The sequence below is a fragment of the Pyxicephalus adspersus genome, chromosome 1 (assembly GCF_032062135.1).
Source record: "Pyxicephalus adspersus chromosome 1, UCB_Pads_2.0, whole genome shotgun sequence".
Classification (NCBI taxonomy): Eukaryota; Metazoa; Chordata; class Amphibia; order Anura; family Pyxicephalidae; genus Pyxicephalus; species Pyxicephalus adspersus.
In genome coordinates this window covers 170,170,519-170,183,318 of record NC_092858.1, presented here as the reverse complement: position 1 = coordinate 170,183,318, position 12,800 = coordinate 170,170,519, and the positions used below count along the sequence as shown (strand labels likewise).

The 12,800-nt window shown below is 38.1% G+C and overlaps 1 protein-coding gene across 1 annotated transcript in view; it reads left to right on the top strand.

Annotated features, from left to right (window-relative positions):
* The window catches only part of LOC140337971 (cell surface glycoprotein CD200 receptor 2-like), a 17,227-nt gene extending 5,143 nt beyond the window's left edge, over positions 1 to 12,084 (top strand). Inside the window, exons 2-6 of the mRNA XM_072421914.1 lie at positions 5,571 to 5,908; positions 7,006 to 7,260; positions 7,830 to 7,926; positions 11,016 to 11,076; positions 11,454 to 12,084. Coding sequence (XP_072278015.1) covers positions 5,571 to 5,908; positions 7,006 to 7,260; positions 7,830 to 7,926; positions 11,016 to 11,076; positions 11,454 to 11,465 — 763 coding nt within the window. The 3' untranslated portion in view covers positions 11,466 to 12,084. The remainder of the gene's footprint in view (positions 1 to 5,570; positions 5,909 to 7,005; positions 7,261 to 7,829; positions 7,927 to 11,015; positions 11,077 to 11,453) is intronic.
* Positions 12,085 to 12,800: the final 716 nt, after the last annotated feature.

Here is a 12,800-nt window from a genome sequence, read left to right as displayed (position 1 = left end):
TTTTACATGATTGTGTGTTTCAAACATTTTTCATATTCATGATATCTACTAGACCCCTGTTCGGACATATTTCTGTAAGTTACAGGTCTACAATTTAAAAAAACTAAATTTTATGAAAAACAGTGTAACGCTTTTGGAACAGAAATCTAGACGTCAGTGTAACGCCCAGGTGGTTAAGGATGTTGGCCAATTAATTATTGCAACTCTAAATGGGTATAATTTGTAATATAACGGCTATGGCGGCTTGAGGAAGCTTGCTGTGAGAGCTCCTGCAGTCGCCTCTGCATCTACCGGTTCCAGGAGAGTGGGTTAGAAATCGGATCTTACCCGCTATTTCTCCTCCCAAAGCCTCCCCTTCCTCTGACCAGGAGGTGTCCAAGATGGCCTCCTAATGCTCCTCACCTCCAGACACTAGCACAGGAGCCCGGGGCACAGGATCTAACAGCCCCACAGCCTCACTGTTAGCTACTCCCAGGAGCCCTTCTCTCTTTCCAGAGGAGTCCCGAGGGTCAGATATTCCTGGATTGGACTCAGCTGACTCCCCTGTGCAGCCATATGTCTTACATGCCTTGCTCCATGAACTTTTTTTCCACAATGCCTACTAAAAGTGACATGGAAGCCATGCTTACACATATTGAGCACTCGTTGCGCACAGATTTAGAGGCAGTGCAAACCACTGTAACTGCGGTGGCTGGTAGGGTCACCACTTTGGAAACCTCTACATGTACAATCCAGTCATCTGTCACTTCCCTGGAGAATCCTATGGGAGAAATGCGTTCACAACTTCCCTGTATCTTTGAACTGATGACTTGGAAAACCGCAGCCGCAGGAATAATGTCTGTTTGCGGGGTATCCCTACAGCTACAGCTAACGCTGACCTGCGTGCCACTGTTATTGCCATTTTTAATATACTTCTTGACCGCCCACCGGATACGGCCATTGAACTTGACCGGGTACACAGGGTTCGCAGCATCTGTGATAGGAGCTCTAATCTGCCTAATGATGTGTTATGCCATGTTCATTACTACACTCTGAAAGAGAATATTATGAGGAAGGCATGGTTTCATGGTCCTATTGATTTTGATTTTTTGAACTATTTACTGGTTCAGTGTCATATGTTAGCATTTATTTTTCTGTATTGTATCTTATTGGTGGTTGCTTAAAAAAAATAAAAATTAACCTGGGCTGTATAGTATCACTGGTCAGTGAAAATAAATTGTTGCATACTTTCAGTTGGACATGGATTGATTTGTGACATTCATCAGTATTTATTACTGCTTGAGCCTGATTTAATAAAGCGTTCCAAGACTGTAGAAGATAGACTATCATGGGAGAACCTCGGTGATACAGCAAACCCAGTTTATTGTGCTGTCACTTCCCTTTCCCTCAAGGTGTATTTGAGACGTGGTTTCCTAAAGACAGATTTTAGAAGGAGTGAACACTTCTTCACTATATATTTTTAGTATTTTTATTCATTTCCTTTTTCAGATCTGTTGCACTTATATTTAAATTTACTGTCATTCTGGTTGGTTTGTCCACGTCACTTGGTTCAGGTTTCTGAGTCACTGAGTGGGAAAAACGGCCACCACTACAAGGGTGAGGGTTACATTTCGAAGAAAAAAGAGGTTCCTCTTGCTGGGCAGCAGCTGCTCTGTTTAATTGGATATTTTAGGTGCCCCTTTTAGGTTTTGATCAGGGATTCGGATATATTTCATAAGATAAGATTGATAAGACATAAAATATAAAGTTACACATTTTCATACCACATCCCTATCAAACATTGACACACAAAGGGGCCAGCAAATAGGACTTTAAATTTACTTTAATATTAGAGCAATGGGTATGGAAAGTCCTCCAGTGGTGATACCTTTAGAACAGCTACATAATATTACATACATTTTCAAATACAGCTATATATACAGTTACCAATATTATTATTACAGGTAGTCCCCGATTTAGGGACATCCAACATACTGATGACTCTCCTATATGAACGGGGCTTCCCTGCTTGTTCCTATACAGGACAGAGGCTTGGTAGATGAGAGGGGGAGGTTTCACTGAGCAACATCTTAATGACCAAGACTAACTCTGGAGTTGTTTCTTTTTGCATATCAAAGCACAGCTTGCCTCAGAATTTAATGAATGGTAGGCTCCATAACGTTCTTTTTTTCCTTTGTATGGGATTAGCTCACAGTGAGGATATTATATAGTAACTGACACCACACTGACTAATAATATGTTGAGACAAACATCTGTCCTAATTGCATTTAATAAAATAATGTTCCTGTTCTGACTTATATACAGATTCAACTTAAGAACAAACCTAGTCCTTATGCCGTATGTAACCCCGAGACTACTTGTATTATTATTATTATTATTTTCATTATCAAATACACTTAAAGACAATGTACTTTTTGTGATAATGTAGCAATTGTCTCTATGCTGGACAATGCAAAAATAGGTATGCCTATCCTAAAGTTGCAGGGCATGGTCCACTGCTGTCATTATCAATAAGCATTAAAGAACAATGATGTGCCACCGCAACTGAAATAATAGCAGATACATTTCAGAAAGAAACTATATATATAAATATATATATATGGGGCAGGGTCCTCTCCTCCTGTATCTGTGTCTGTATTAGTCTGTCATTTGCAATCCTTATTTAATGTACAGTGCTGCGTAATATGTTGGTGCTATATAAATCCTGTTTAATAATAAAGATAATAATAATATTAATATATATATATATATATATATATATACACTGTATATATTCCTATGCTTTATTACCTTAATCCTTTACATAAATGCTACCTACTGAAATTTACAATACACCTCTCTTGCAGACTTTTTAACATGTCACAGGTCTTTTCTAATATCTTAATGTCTCTTAGCCCACAGTTAGATAACGGGAAGTTTCGACGAGCGGTGTTTAGGTATGATCGTTTACAGCATAATGACTAAAAAGAGCTGAGCAGTGAGCTGACCATTAAAACCAAAAGGAAATAGTTTTACTGTAGTTTTGACCATTATTCTCTAAGCACATTCTCTACAAGTACCATGGTTTTACCTCTCCTGATATTGTGTATTTGTGGATTTTCATTCACAATGGGTAAGTTCACCTATTACTTTTATGTTATTTTAGAATTCTCTACACCTAGTAATATAAAAGTATAACATTTTGGGGGACGTTCCATTTATATTTGCGTGCCTGCTGGTAGGTCCTCAAGAGGTTTGAGGCTCAAATACTTATTTGCAAAGAGTGAAGTGTATTGATAGAATATTTTATACTTACACCATCTAAAACACAAAAACAAATAATGGTTTTTTCCTTCCTGTCCTGTTGGTTTTTCACAAGACAAGATGTAAGTATATATTATACACAGTGCATTGCATTAAAGCTATTAAATGTAACCGTATAACCGGTCATATGACCGTGCCATTGCGCCATAATCCGACGCGTTTCGCCATGTTTGGCTTCCTCAGCGATATAAATGAATGCATGCTTAACGGTTTACATATACAGAAATACAACATGTCAGGGATATAAGACAAAATATAGTCTATGTCATACAGTGTGTTCATGGAAAATACATCAGCACAACATAATCAAATTAAATCTATGTAACTGGGGTTACCAGGATAGTGGTAATATAGTAATAATAACATTGAGGTTTAGCAGATAGTAAGTTACAAATGCTGTATATGTTCATATTCAATATTCTATTTTATATGCGTATATTAGATGTACGTAATCAAAGAAATATTTCATAAAGTTTGTATAGCTGTATAATAAAGGATACATATGTATTTTACTTACGTACCCGTAGTATGGATGGAGTATCCTTTGTATAGTTGCCAGTATGTAGTTACAATATTTGGTGGATCATGTGACCAGCAGCTTTGTCTTACATATAATTACATGGAGCGATGGTGCCCAAACTTTGTCATCTGGGGGCCGCTGTTGACATTGAGATAAATCCCAGGGGCCACAATGCAAACTAACAATAAAGATGTATGTTTAAAATTAGAACAGTTTAAATTAAAAATTAAATTAGGTTGCAATGTTTCTAGTTACCATAACGTACATGCACCAAAAAAAAAAAAAAGAAAATACAACCTTATCTTATCTGCACTCACTATTTGATTCTCATTTTTTTAATGAATGATACAAAATTAAAGTTATCATACAGTGCTGCCTGCTCAATAATTACTCCCTGCTCACCATTCCTGTACTAAAGAGCAGAAACTACACCATACAATGCGTTCTGCCAGTTATAGGGGGCTGCTAACCTTCTTTGTACCCCAAAATCTCTGCAATGGATTCTTCCAGAGAAATGCAATTCATGTGACAGATAGCCAAAGGGTACATGTTCTTACAGCTACATTTTCAGGTCCCTACATCCCCCCTTCTGAGAAATAGGGGTTCACAAAAGGTAAGTGGACAGGGTAGCATGGTATGATAGTTGTAGTTTTTCTTATCTTGTGATGGCACCGCAGCAATAACATTTTATAGGGAGTTAGCCACAAGAGTCCCCCACTTATCCTACATTTAAATGAAATGAAAAATTGGGGTTCAAAAGTTCAAAGAACATATGTGACAGGGCACCATGGTATCTTAGTTATATGTAAAAGGGTAGCACAGTATGACAGGTATAGTTTTTCATATATTCTAATGGTACCATATTGTCCTACATTTTCCTTTTCTTACAGAGTAATTGGGGTTCATGGAGAGTAAGGGGATAGCTCCGTGTGACAGGGTAGCATGATATAATGGGTATAACATTTTAATGGGGGGGGGGAGACCAAAAGGAAGTTTCCTACCAGCTTCACATTTCCAGTTGCCACAGGAGTTATGTTGTTATGTTTTGGGGAATGAAATTTTATTAACAGCTCTGAGGGTCCCCTGAGTACCCTGAACATTTCACATTTCTATGACAATTGGTGTAGGAGATATGAAGGTTTATACATGGGAATAATGACAGCTGCATGGACACAGCCACAGCTCTCATGCTTCTGCTGCTGGGATTATCTCCCAGTACAAGGTGGGCGGCGAGCAGTCACAGCTGATTTCAAGGTCTATAGGCCACGCCCATCCTCACCGAGATAACACTGAGCATGCTCAGGAAGCTCCCTCTCATAGCAATATATGGGAAATTGGTGCACTCTATGCCCCGCAAGACAACCAGCTGAGAGAGGGACGGATGTGGTAGATGGCCGGATGTAGCCCACGGGCCGTAGGTTGGGGACTCTTGGTATATAAACTTTTTCCTGAATCAAGGCTTGCAGTCATTTGATTTTATATGAAACTTGATTCACCAGAATTGTCTTGGAGACTTCAATATATAGAAAACAATAAATAAAGTCCAGCATTTTACATTTACAGTACTGGTAAGTGTCTTTAGAAAGAAACAAACTGGTCTACCTGGAGAAACTTCATATATTTATATATACCGTAGCACTGTGTAAATACTGTGTAATACTGTGTGTAATAATACTGTGTAATAATAGCAACATCCATATCTCAGAATGGCGAACACATGATAAATTGTGACTGTTCAATTCAACAGAAAAAAAAAAATAATTGAAATCCTATTTTCTGAATTTACCGTTGTGGTTGGGAGAAGAGGCACGTCTACAGTTCTGCAATGTGGAGGCCATGGTGGAGACCAATTAGTAGGAGTTATATGGAAGATTCATCACAATAATAATTTTTCATGTTTATCATCCTATGCTGCACAATACAAAGGAGGACCAAAAATCTTCACCAACTGCAGTAGAAGAATTACACTTACCAATACATCACTGACCATCCACGACACCCAGATATCTGATGGAGTGAAATTTACCTGTGAAATCTCTGGTCCTAAGGGGACCTTCATCTATACAACTATTTTACAAGTATTAGGTGTGTTGTAACTTTCATTGTAACACAAATGTTGCATACATTAGGCATAATCATAATACAGATGGTATATAATACATTTTGAAAAGTTTTTTAAATGGGTGGATTCTTCATAAATTCAAGCAAATAAATGGCATAAGATCATTAAATTCACCTTTAATTTAAAAATCATTAAATAATTGCCTAGCTGTAACAGTATTTTATAAGTTACTGACCTAAAACAGATATAGAGCAAACTAAAGGGATGTTGTTACATTGACCAAAGAAAGCAAAATGGCCCTTATGAACGTGCCCCCATCGCCTCCGACCTACACCTACTCACCTTGCAAATCCTTGGCCTCAGCTTAGCACAATACCCAGTACTTTCCGATATGACTTAGGACAGTGCCTGAGATTAGCACCCATGCTGAGGACCTGTTACATGACCATTGGAGTGAAAGTAGAGTTCCCCTTCATGAGACTGGGGACTTTACTCCCAGATATAGAGAAGGTAGGAGTGGAGGATAGTTTGGATGATGAGAAAGGGCTCAGGGTGTGGGGGCGGTGGGCAACTTATAGAGACTATTTCAATGTCTTAAGCTCCTAAAGCTGGAATATGTCCCCTGAAAAATTGTGCTGGGTCAGCTAATCAGAAAAGAAGAATCATCATGACAGTAGAGAAAGTTTTCCATAAGTAGGCAGCCAACATATTTTCCTTAGTATAACCAGTTATGGAGGAGAATGTCATTTACTCTGAGGATGTAGAGGATATGATTGAGCATCCTATACACATGTTGTGAAGAATGGGAGCAAATCCCGTGTACACTGTCATACCAGCTAACATGGAACCTATGCAGTAGTTGAACTTCCAGTCTTGAAAGAGGAATAGCGGCTACACAAAGCTAAGTATGTAAGAGTTCGTTCTAGCAAAACTGTCTATGCCCTGAATAGATGTGATGAATTTAAGGTGACTTTACACAGACATTTTTTTTTAATTTTGGATGTATTAAGGGGTAAAACCAATTATTTGCACCAATGCTTTCTTGTAACTTCCACTGTTATTAACAATATTAATGTGCAGATAATCAATTTATTTATTTGGATTTTCTTTTTTTGTGTAGCCCAGCCCTCCGTGTCTCTTGATGTCGGCAGCTCTGGACTTCCAGAGTGTAAAGCCATTGGTGGATTCCCAGCTGCAGAGATTTCCTGGATCCCACATGGTGATGAAATAATCACTACAAAAATAAAGGAATCAGATGATACTTGGACAGTAATCAGCACATACAGGGTACTTGGAGTCAGTGTGACGTGTTTTGTGTCTCACCCTACATTTTCAAGTCCTTGGAATTCATCCATTCAAACAACAAGTAAAATCTGTAAGTGTATGTAAAGAGAACCGGTTTTCTCCCCACTAGAATAAATAGAGCTTTTTACCTTTTTCACTTGACCATAACATTTTTTGCTAAGCCAGAAACACTAAATATTTTTGGAAACAGAAGTCGTCATGTTTCCATGACTCAAGGCCAATTTAAAGCCTAAGATTTGTGAAAAAGTATGTTTTTAGTTTTTGGATGTAGAAGACTCATCAGATGTTTTTTTTGTGCACATGTATCTACTGTCTGTTTTATTTGAAAACATATTTGATACCGTAAGGAAACTACATGCAGACTGCAGACAGATATAACTTGAGAAAAGGTAGGAATCTTCAGAAACACCAGGGCTCAAGCAGCAGGCTAGGCTGGCCGCATGTCTGGCCTTTTGCCGCATATACTAATGGTAGGAGGCAAGATGAAAAAACAACCCATAGCAATTGGGGTAAGTAGAGAAATAAATGTGGCCACATATAACAGCTGGGCCTGTCAGTACCTGATCTGGGAGTTCCCCAATTTTGTCTTTGATAATTCACTGCTATGAACTAATTGTTGTACACTTTTGTTCCTAACAGTCGGAGGCTGGGAATTTATTTTCTTCATCCGTGTGGGATTAACCTTACTTCTCTTTATGGCCCTGGGTATTATCTATTGGATCCTAAAACATGTCAGGTATTTCTTTAAGCTCGATTATTACTTATTATTTATTGACGATAGACAATATGTCCTGGGAAAAGCTACTATTTGCTTTGACAAGTATTTACTAATATTACTCAAATACCATATTTACTCAAATAAATTGGTAAATAAATCTGAATATAAACCAAGGTTTGTGACTTTTTGTCACATTTACCTTCCTCTCTAAAGTGCAGGTGCCTCTCTTCTTTGCATGTGGGAAATACTGACCTGGACATACCTGTACTCCCAAGTTTTTCAGTTTCCCCCATCCCGCCGGCCAATCAGGAAATAGCCTTTTAATCATCCCTGGCTATTTGGCTAGCTCAGACAGAGCAATCAGCATTCGTGCAACATGTTTCCACTAGTGCCGAGCACCCTTGCGCTGCTGATCGTCTGATCTAAACCCGCTGTTTAATTCAGTGCTCTCCCTGTCCAGTTCCTGTCTTAACCCTTTATTGTTACGTCTGGGGTTTTCCTGCCTGTTTACTTACGTTGTTCCAGTGTTCCTCTGAGTCTGCAGTGATCCCTGTGTCCCCCCTGTAACCTGTGCCTCCTATTGCTTCATGTGTCTTTTGTGTTCTCCTGCATCCGCGGAGGCCCCCGTGTCACCAGTGTCTATTTGCTGTATTTCTGGTTCTTGACCCTTGGCTTGTCCCTGATCTTTCTTGCTTTTTTTGCCTGCCTAGACCCGGGCATTCCTTGACAATTCTCTTGCCTAATTATATGGTACTGTGCATTATCCTGCCCATCCTGGTGTGCCCAAGGACTGCAACCAGTAACTAGTAGTGTAAAATTTTCACAACTAGAGGCTCTGGAAAAGACCAGGTTACTGCTTAGACTTTGCACCTTTTCTGGGCTCACATCACTCCTGTGCCTGCATGACACTTTTTTAATAGAAAAATGCTTTTCCCCAAGTAAAAGCCCAAGGTACAAAATGCAGCTGTCTCTGCTATCATTTAAAACAGTAATCAATAGAAATACCAATAAAATTAACTTAAATACATTCATGTTGTTTTATTCTTAAAACATTTATTTAGAGGGAAAATATAAAACCAATCAGTCTGTGTATCTTTCATTTCTCCTTTTTTTAAAGGTTTACAAGTATTTTGTATTTATAAGTTTTTTATGATGGGTCACTTGCTCCTAAATGTTTTCTTTGTGCGTTATTGTTGGCCACCAGAAGATGGCGATGACCAATTTCCTATATATTGCTATAAGAGGGAGCTTCCTGAGCATGCTCAGTGTTATCTCTGTGAGAGTGGGTGTGGCCCATAGACCTTGAAATCAGCTATGACTGCTTGCCGCCCACCTTGTACTGGGAGATAATCCCAGCAGCAGAAGCATGAGAGCTGTGTCTGTGTCCATGCAGCTGTCATTATTCCCATGTATAAACCTTCATATCTCCTACACCAATTGTTATAGAAATGTGAAATTTTCAGGGTACTCAGGGGACCCTCAAAGCTGTTATTAAAATTTAATTCCCCAAAACATAACAAGTTGCAGATAGAAGGGATAACAAGTATCAATATTTTCACATTAAGGGGGCTAATTAGCTTTGTGCTGTGGTGCCCCAAATATATATTTGCTCATTCACAAAACTTATGATGGGTCACTTGCTCCTAAATGTTTCTATGTGCGTTATTGTTGGCCACCAGAAGATGGCGATGTGTCCTCATGTAAATTGTTTAACAAACTCTCAAATCTCAAGTCTTAAATACAAAAAATTGTTACTTCTAAAATCAATACATTTTTAGCTATTTAATGAGGGTTTTATGGTTACCAAATTTGTCGTTTACATCATAAATATTAAAAAAATCAAACATATACTTTATTAGTCATACAGGATAAAACCAACTGTTACCACCCCATCCGCAAATCATATGCTCAGCATGCTGCAGCATCACCTGCATCCCCGTTGCCATGAATTTTACACAATTCTCGGCATCCCCTGCACAGAATCTGAGGCTGTGCACAGCTAAAGGGGATTTTGGAATAAATGCTGCAAACAATCTACAGATTGTTTGTCCTCTCCTGCCATTAGCTCCCGGGCCTTTTTAAACCTCTCTAGTTCCAGACTCAGGTTGCCAGATCCTCAGGTCACTTCCTTTCACTCTGCCATCTAGTCATTTGTTTAGATTCTCTGTGTCTGGCCTGTTACCTGACCTTTGCCTTGCCCGCCACCTGCCCTGACCTCAGCCTGTTACCTGACCTCGCCTCGCCTGCCGCCTGCCCGCCTTGACCATTCTCAAGTGAAAGCCTTCTGATCAGTGTCACCCCCCCGGTGGGAAGAGCCTAGGGGCCACGACCTGCTGTTTCCCCCTGGTTGTTCCCCTTGCAGCTAAGTAGTCCGGTGGCGACTAGGGTCACCGGCCCATCTCTCTTTGGGGGGTGCGCTTGTGAAGACCGATAGTCACTTAGATTCACATATATGGACAAACAGTTAACATAAACAAAATTCCATATTTCAAAACTTGCTAGCCTCTTAACAACATCTCATAACATTTGAGAAACCCTCCTTGTGGAATACCCAGCACATTTCACCAGTAAAAGTGCTTCTTCTGGCAATAACATCGGAGTAAAATCTATGTATTGAAAATAATAAAATCAAGAAGCACCAGTCAAATAGGCAAAAATAAATAAACATCCAATATACTGCAATTGAAAACACCTATAGAATGAAGTGTGACTCAAAATTGAATAGAATTCTTCCACGGTATGTGAGGAAACATTGTCATCAACTGGAGTGAGCCGAGTATAAATCATACCTTATGTAATGGAATTTTAGGGGGGGGGGGAAATCTTGGTTTATACTTGGGTATGTATGGTTGTAGATTCTCCCACGACATGCCATTTCACAGTAACAGGTCCTTAAGTGAGCCGCAGATTCACCTGAAGAAATTCCCGTAGTGACGGTAATGTAGTGGGAGCTAACTATCTAGAGAGCTAGTCAGATGGTGTCTGAAAAGCTCCATATGCCGAGTCAGTACCAAAGGGGTCCTAGCTGTGCATATCAGCTTTCATGATCTTACTTTTAGAAAACATTGTTTAGAGAAGTTATATTATTTTTTAAATTTTTTTTGCAGAACATGCTCCAAATTGTCAGCTAACCCATCTCCCCAGCAAGGAATAAACGGCTTTGCAGAGGTATATGAAAAACTGATTGTTGTATTGGAAATAAGTTTTTTGAAAGAGCAACTTCCATTCCACATTAAACTGCTTATCAATAGATTAAGTAGAGCAATGCATATGCTGCTATCAGAAATGTCTAGATTTCTTGCTTCTGGGTGATCCAGGGGATTCAGCCATTATCACCTCTCCTGTTCTTGTTTTGGGGGTCTTTAAAAATATTACCACCATTCTATTCATTCAATTACATTTGTAAATAAATGACAGTAACATTGATATATTAAGTTTGTTTTTAACATATTTTTCATTAATCAGGCATATGTATAATAATTCAATTACAATGTTGCAATTATAAAGCCATTGTATAACCTATTGTCTATGTCTTTCTGTAACAGACAAGAAATTGAACCTTATGCCACCTATACCCAGAAGGAAAACATGTTGTAACATGTGAATGAAGATATTGGACTGTGGAAGGATTAAACAGAATTGTTAATATAAGAAATATTGTTATAATATTTTTCTGACATCTTATGTTTTGTTTTGTTTGCATACCATAATTTAAATCAAGCCAAAGCCATACAGCTATAATAGATATAATAATACTTTTTTGGGGTTTACTTAACATTAACATGGTATCATCCCACTGCTCCATGTCATAAGCTTCTGAAAATAAAAATATATTAGTGCTTTATTTCCTTTGTTTATTTTGAAATGAAGATACAGGAAATGGTGGTCTAGTGGTTAAAACAAAAAGGACATTTCTGATGTTCACAATGCCCAACACTTATTGTGAGCTGCTAAAAGTGAACAATATACTACAAACTTCTGCAAAAAAAATACAACCTCAGCTCCTGCTCATGTTTCCTATTGGTTTTCACAAGGTTATCTAGTTTCTGAAAGCAGACTGAAAAATCCTATAAACTACAGCAATGTGAGCAGCTATTATAGTACTAAACATGTTTTTTGGTTAAAAATGTTGAGTGACTTTTGTATTTTGTATCTTCTTTCAGTTTGCTGTGTTTTCTAATTCTAGAAATTAGTGGACTTTCTAATACACATTATTCAAATCTACATAGCAGAAGTAATTCTGGAGCTCGTATAGCAATAAAAAGAACATACATTCTATGGCAAGTTTTTATGCACCTGATCATTACAATTAAATTGTTGGAAATCCCATTTTAAAGCAAGATCTATTCAGAGTACACAATTGTCCATTGTTTTCAGTAAATACATTCAAGCTAATAATTTAGAGGGGTACTTACATTACATTAGGGATACTTTTTGCATTATTTGACTATATCATCTACTATAATACTGTATATTGTAGCACAGTGAGAAAAAGACCACCTGTGTATATGTAGATAATAATTATTGGTAGAGGTTCCCACCTCCTATAAAAGATAAATTATGCCAACCTTTTATTGTTACTAATATGAAACTGGAATATGAAATATAAGAAAAATCAGGGGTTTTCATGGTAAAAACATATATTGTGTGCTGTCACAAAACATAAATGGAGCAAAATGTTCCTTCCAATTGTATGTTACACGTTAAACTTAAAGCGTTACTTTCATCAATAAATGTCAGGTGATTAACCCAATACAGAATGGCTTGGCCTATCCTGTGCTAAGGGAAAAAGAAAGAACTACGAAGGAAAGGATTTTTTGGCAACAATCGTGTAACATTTACTTATGCAAAAATAGTGTTGACTAAACAGATCTCGTCTACTTAGTATACAG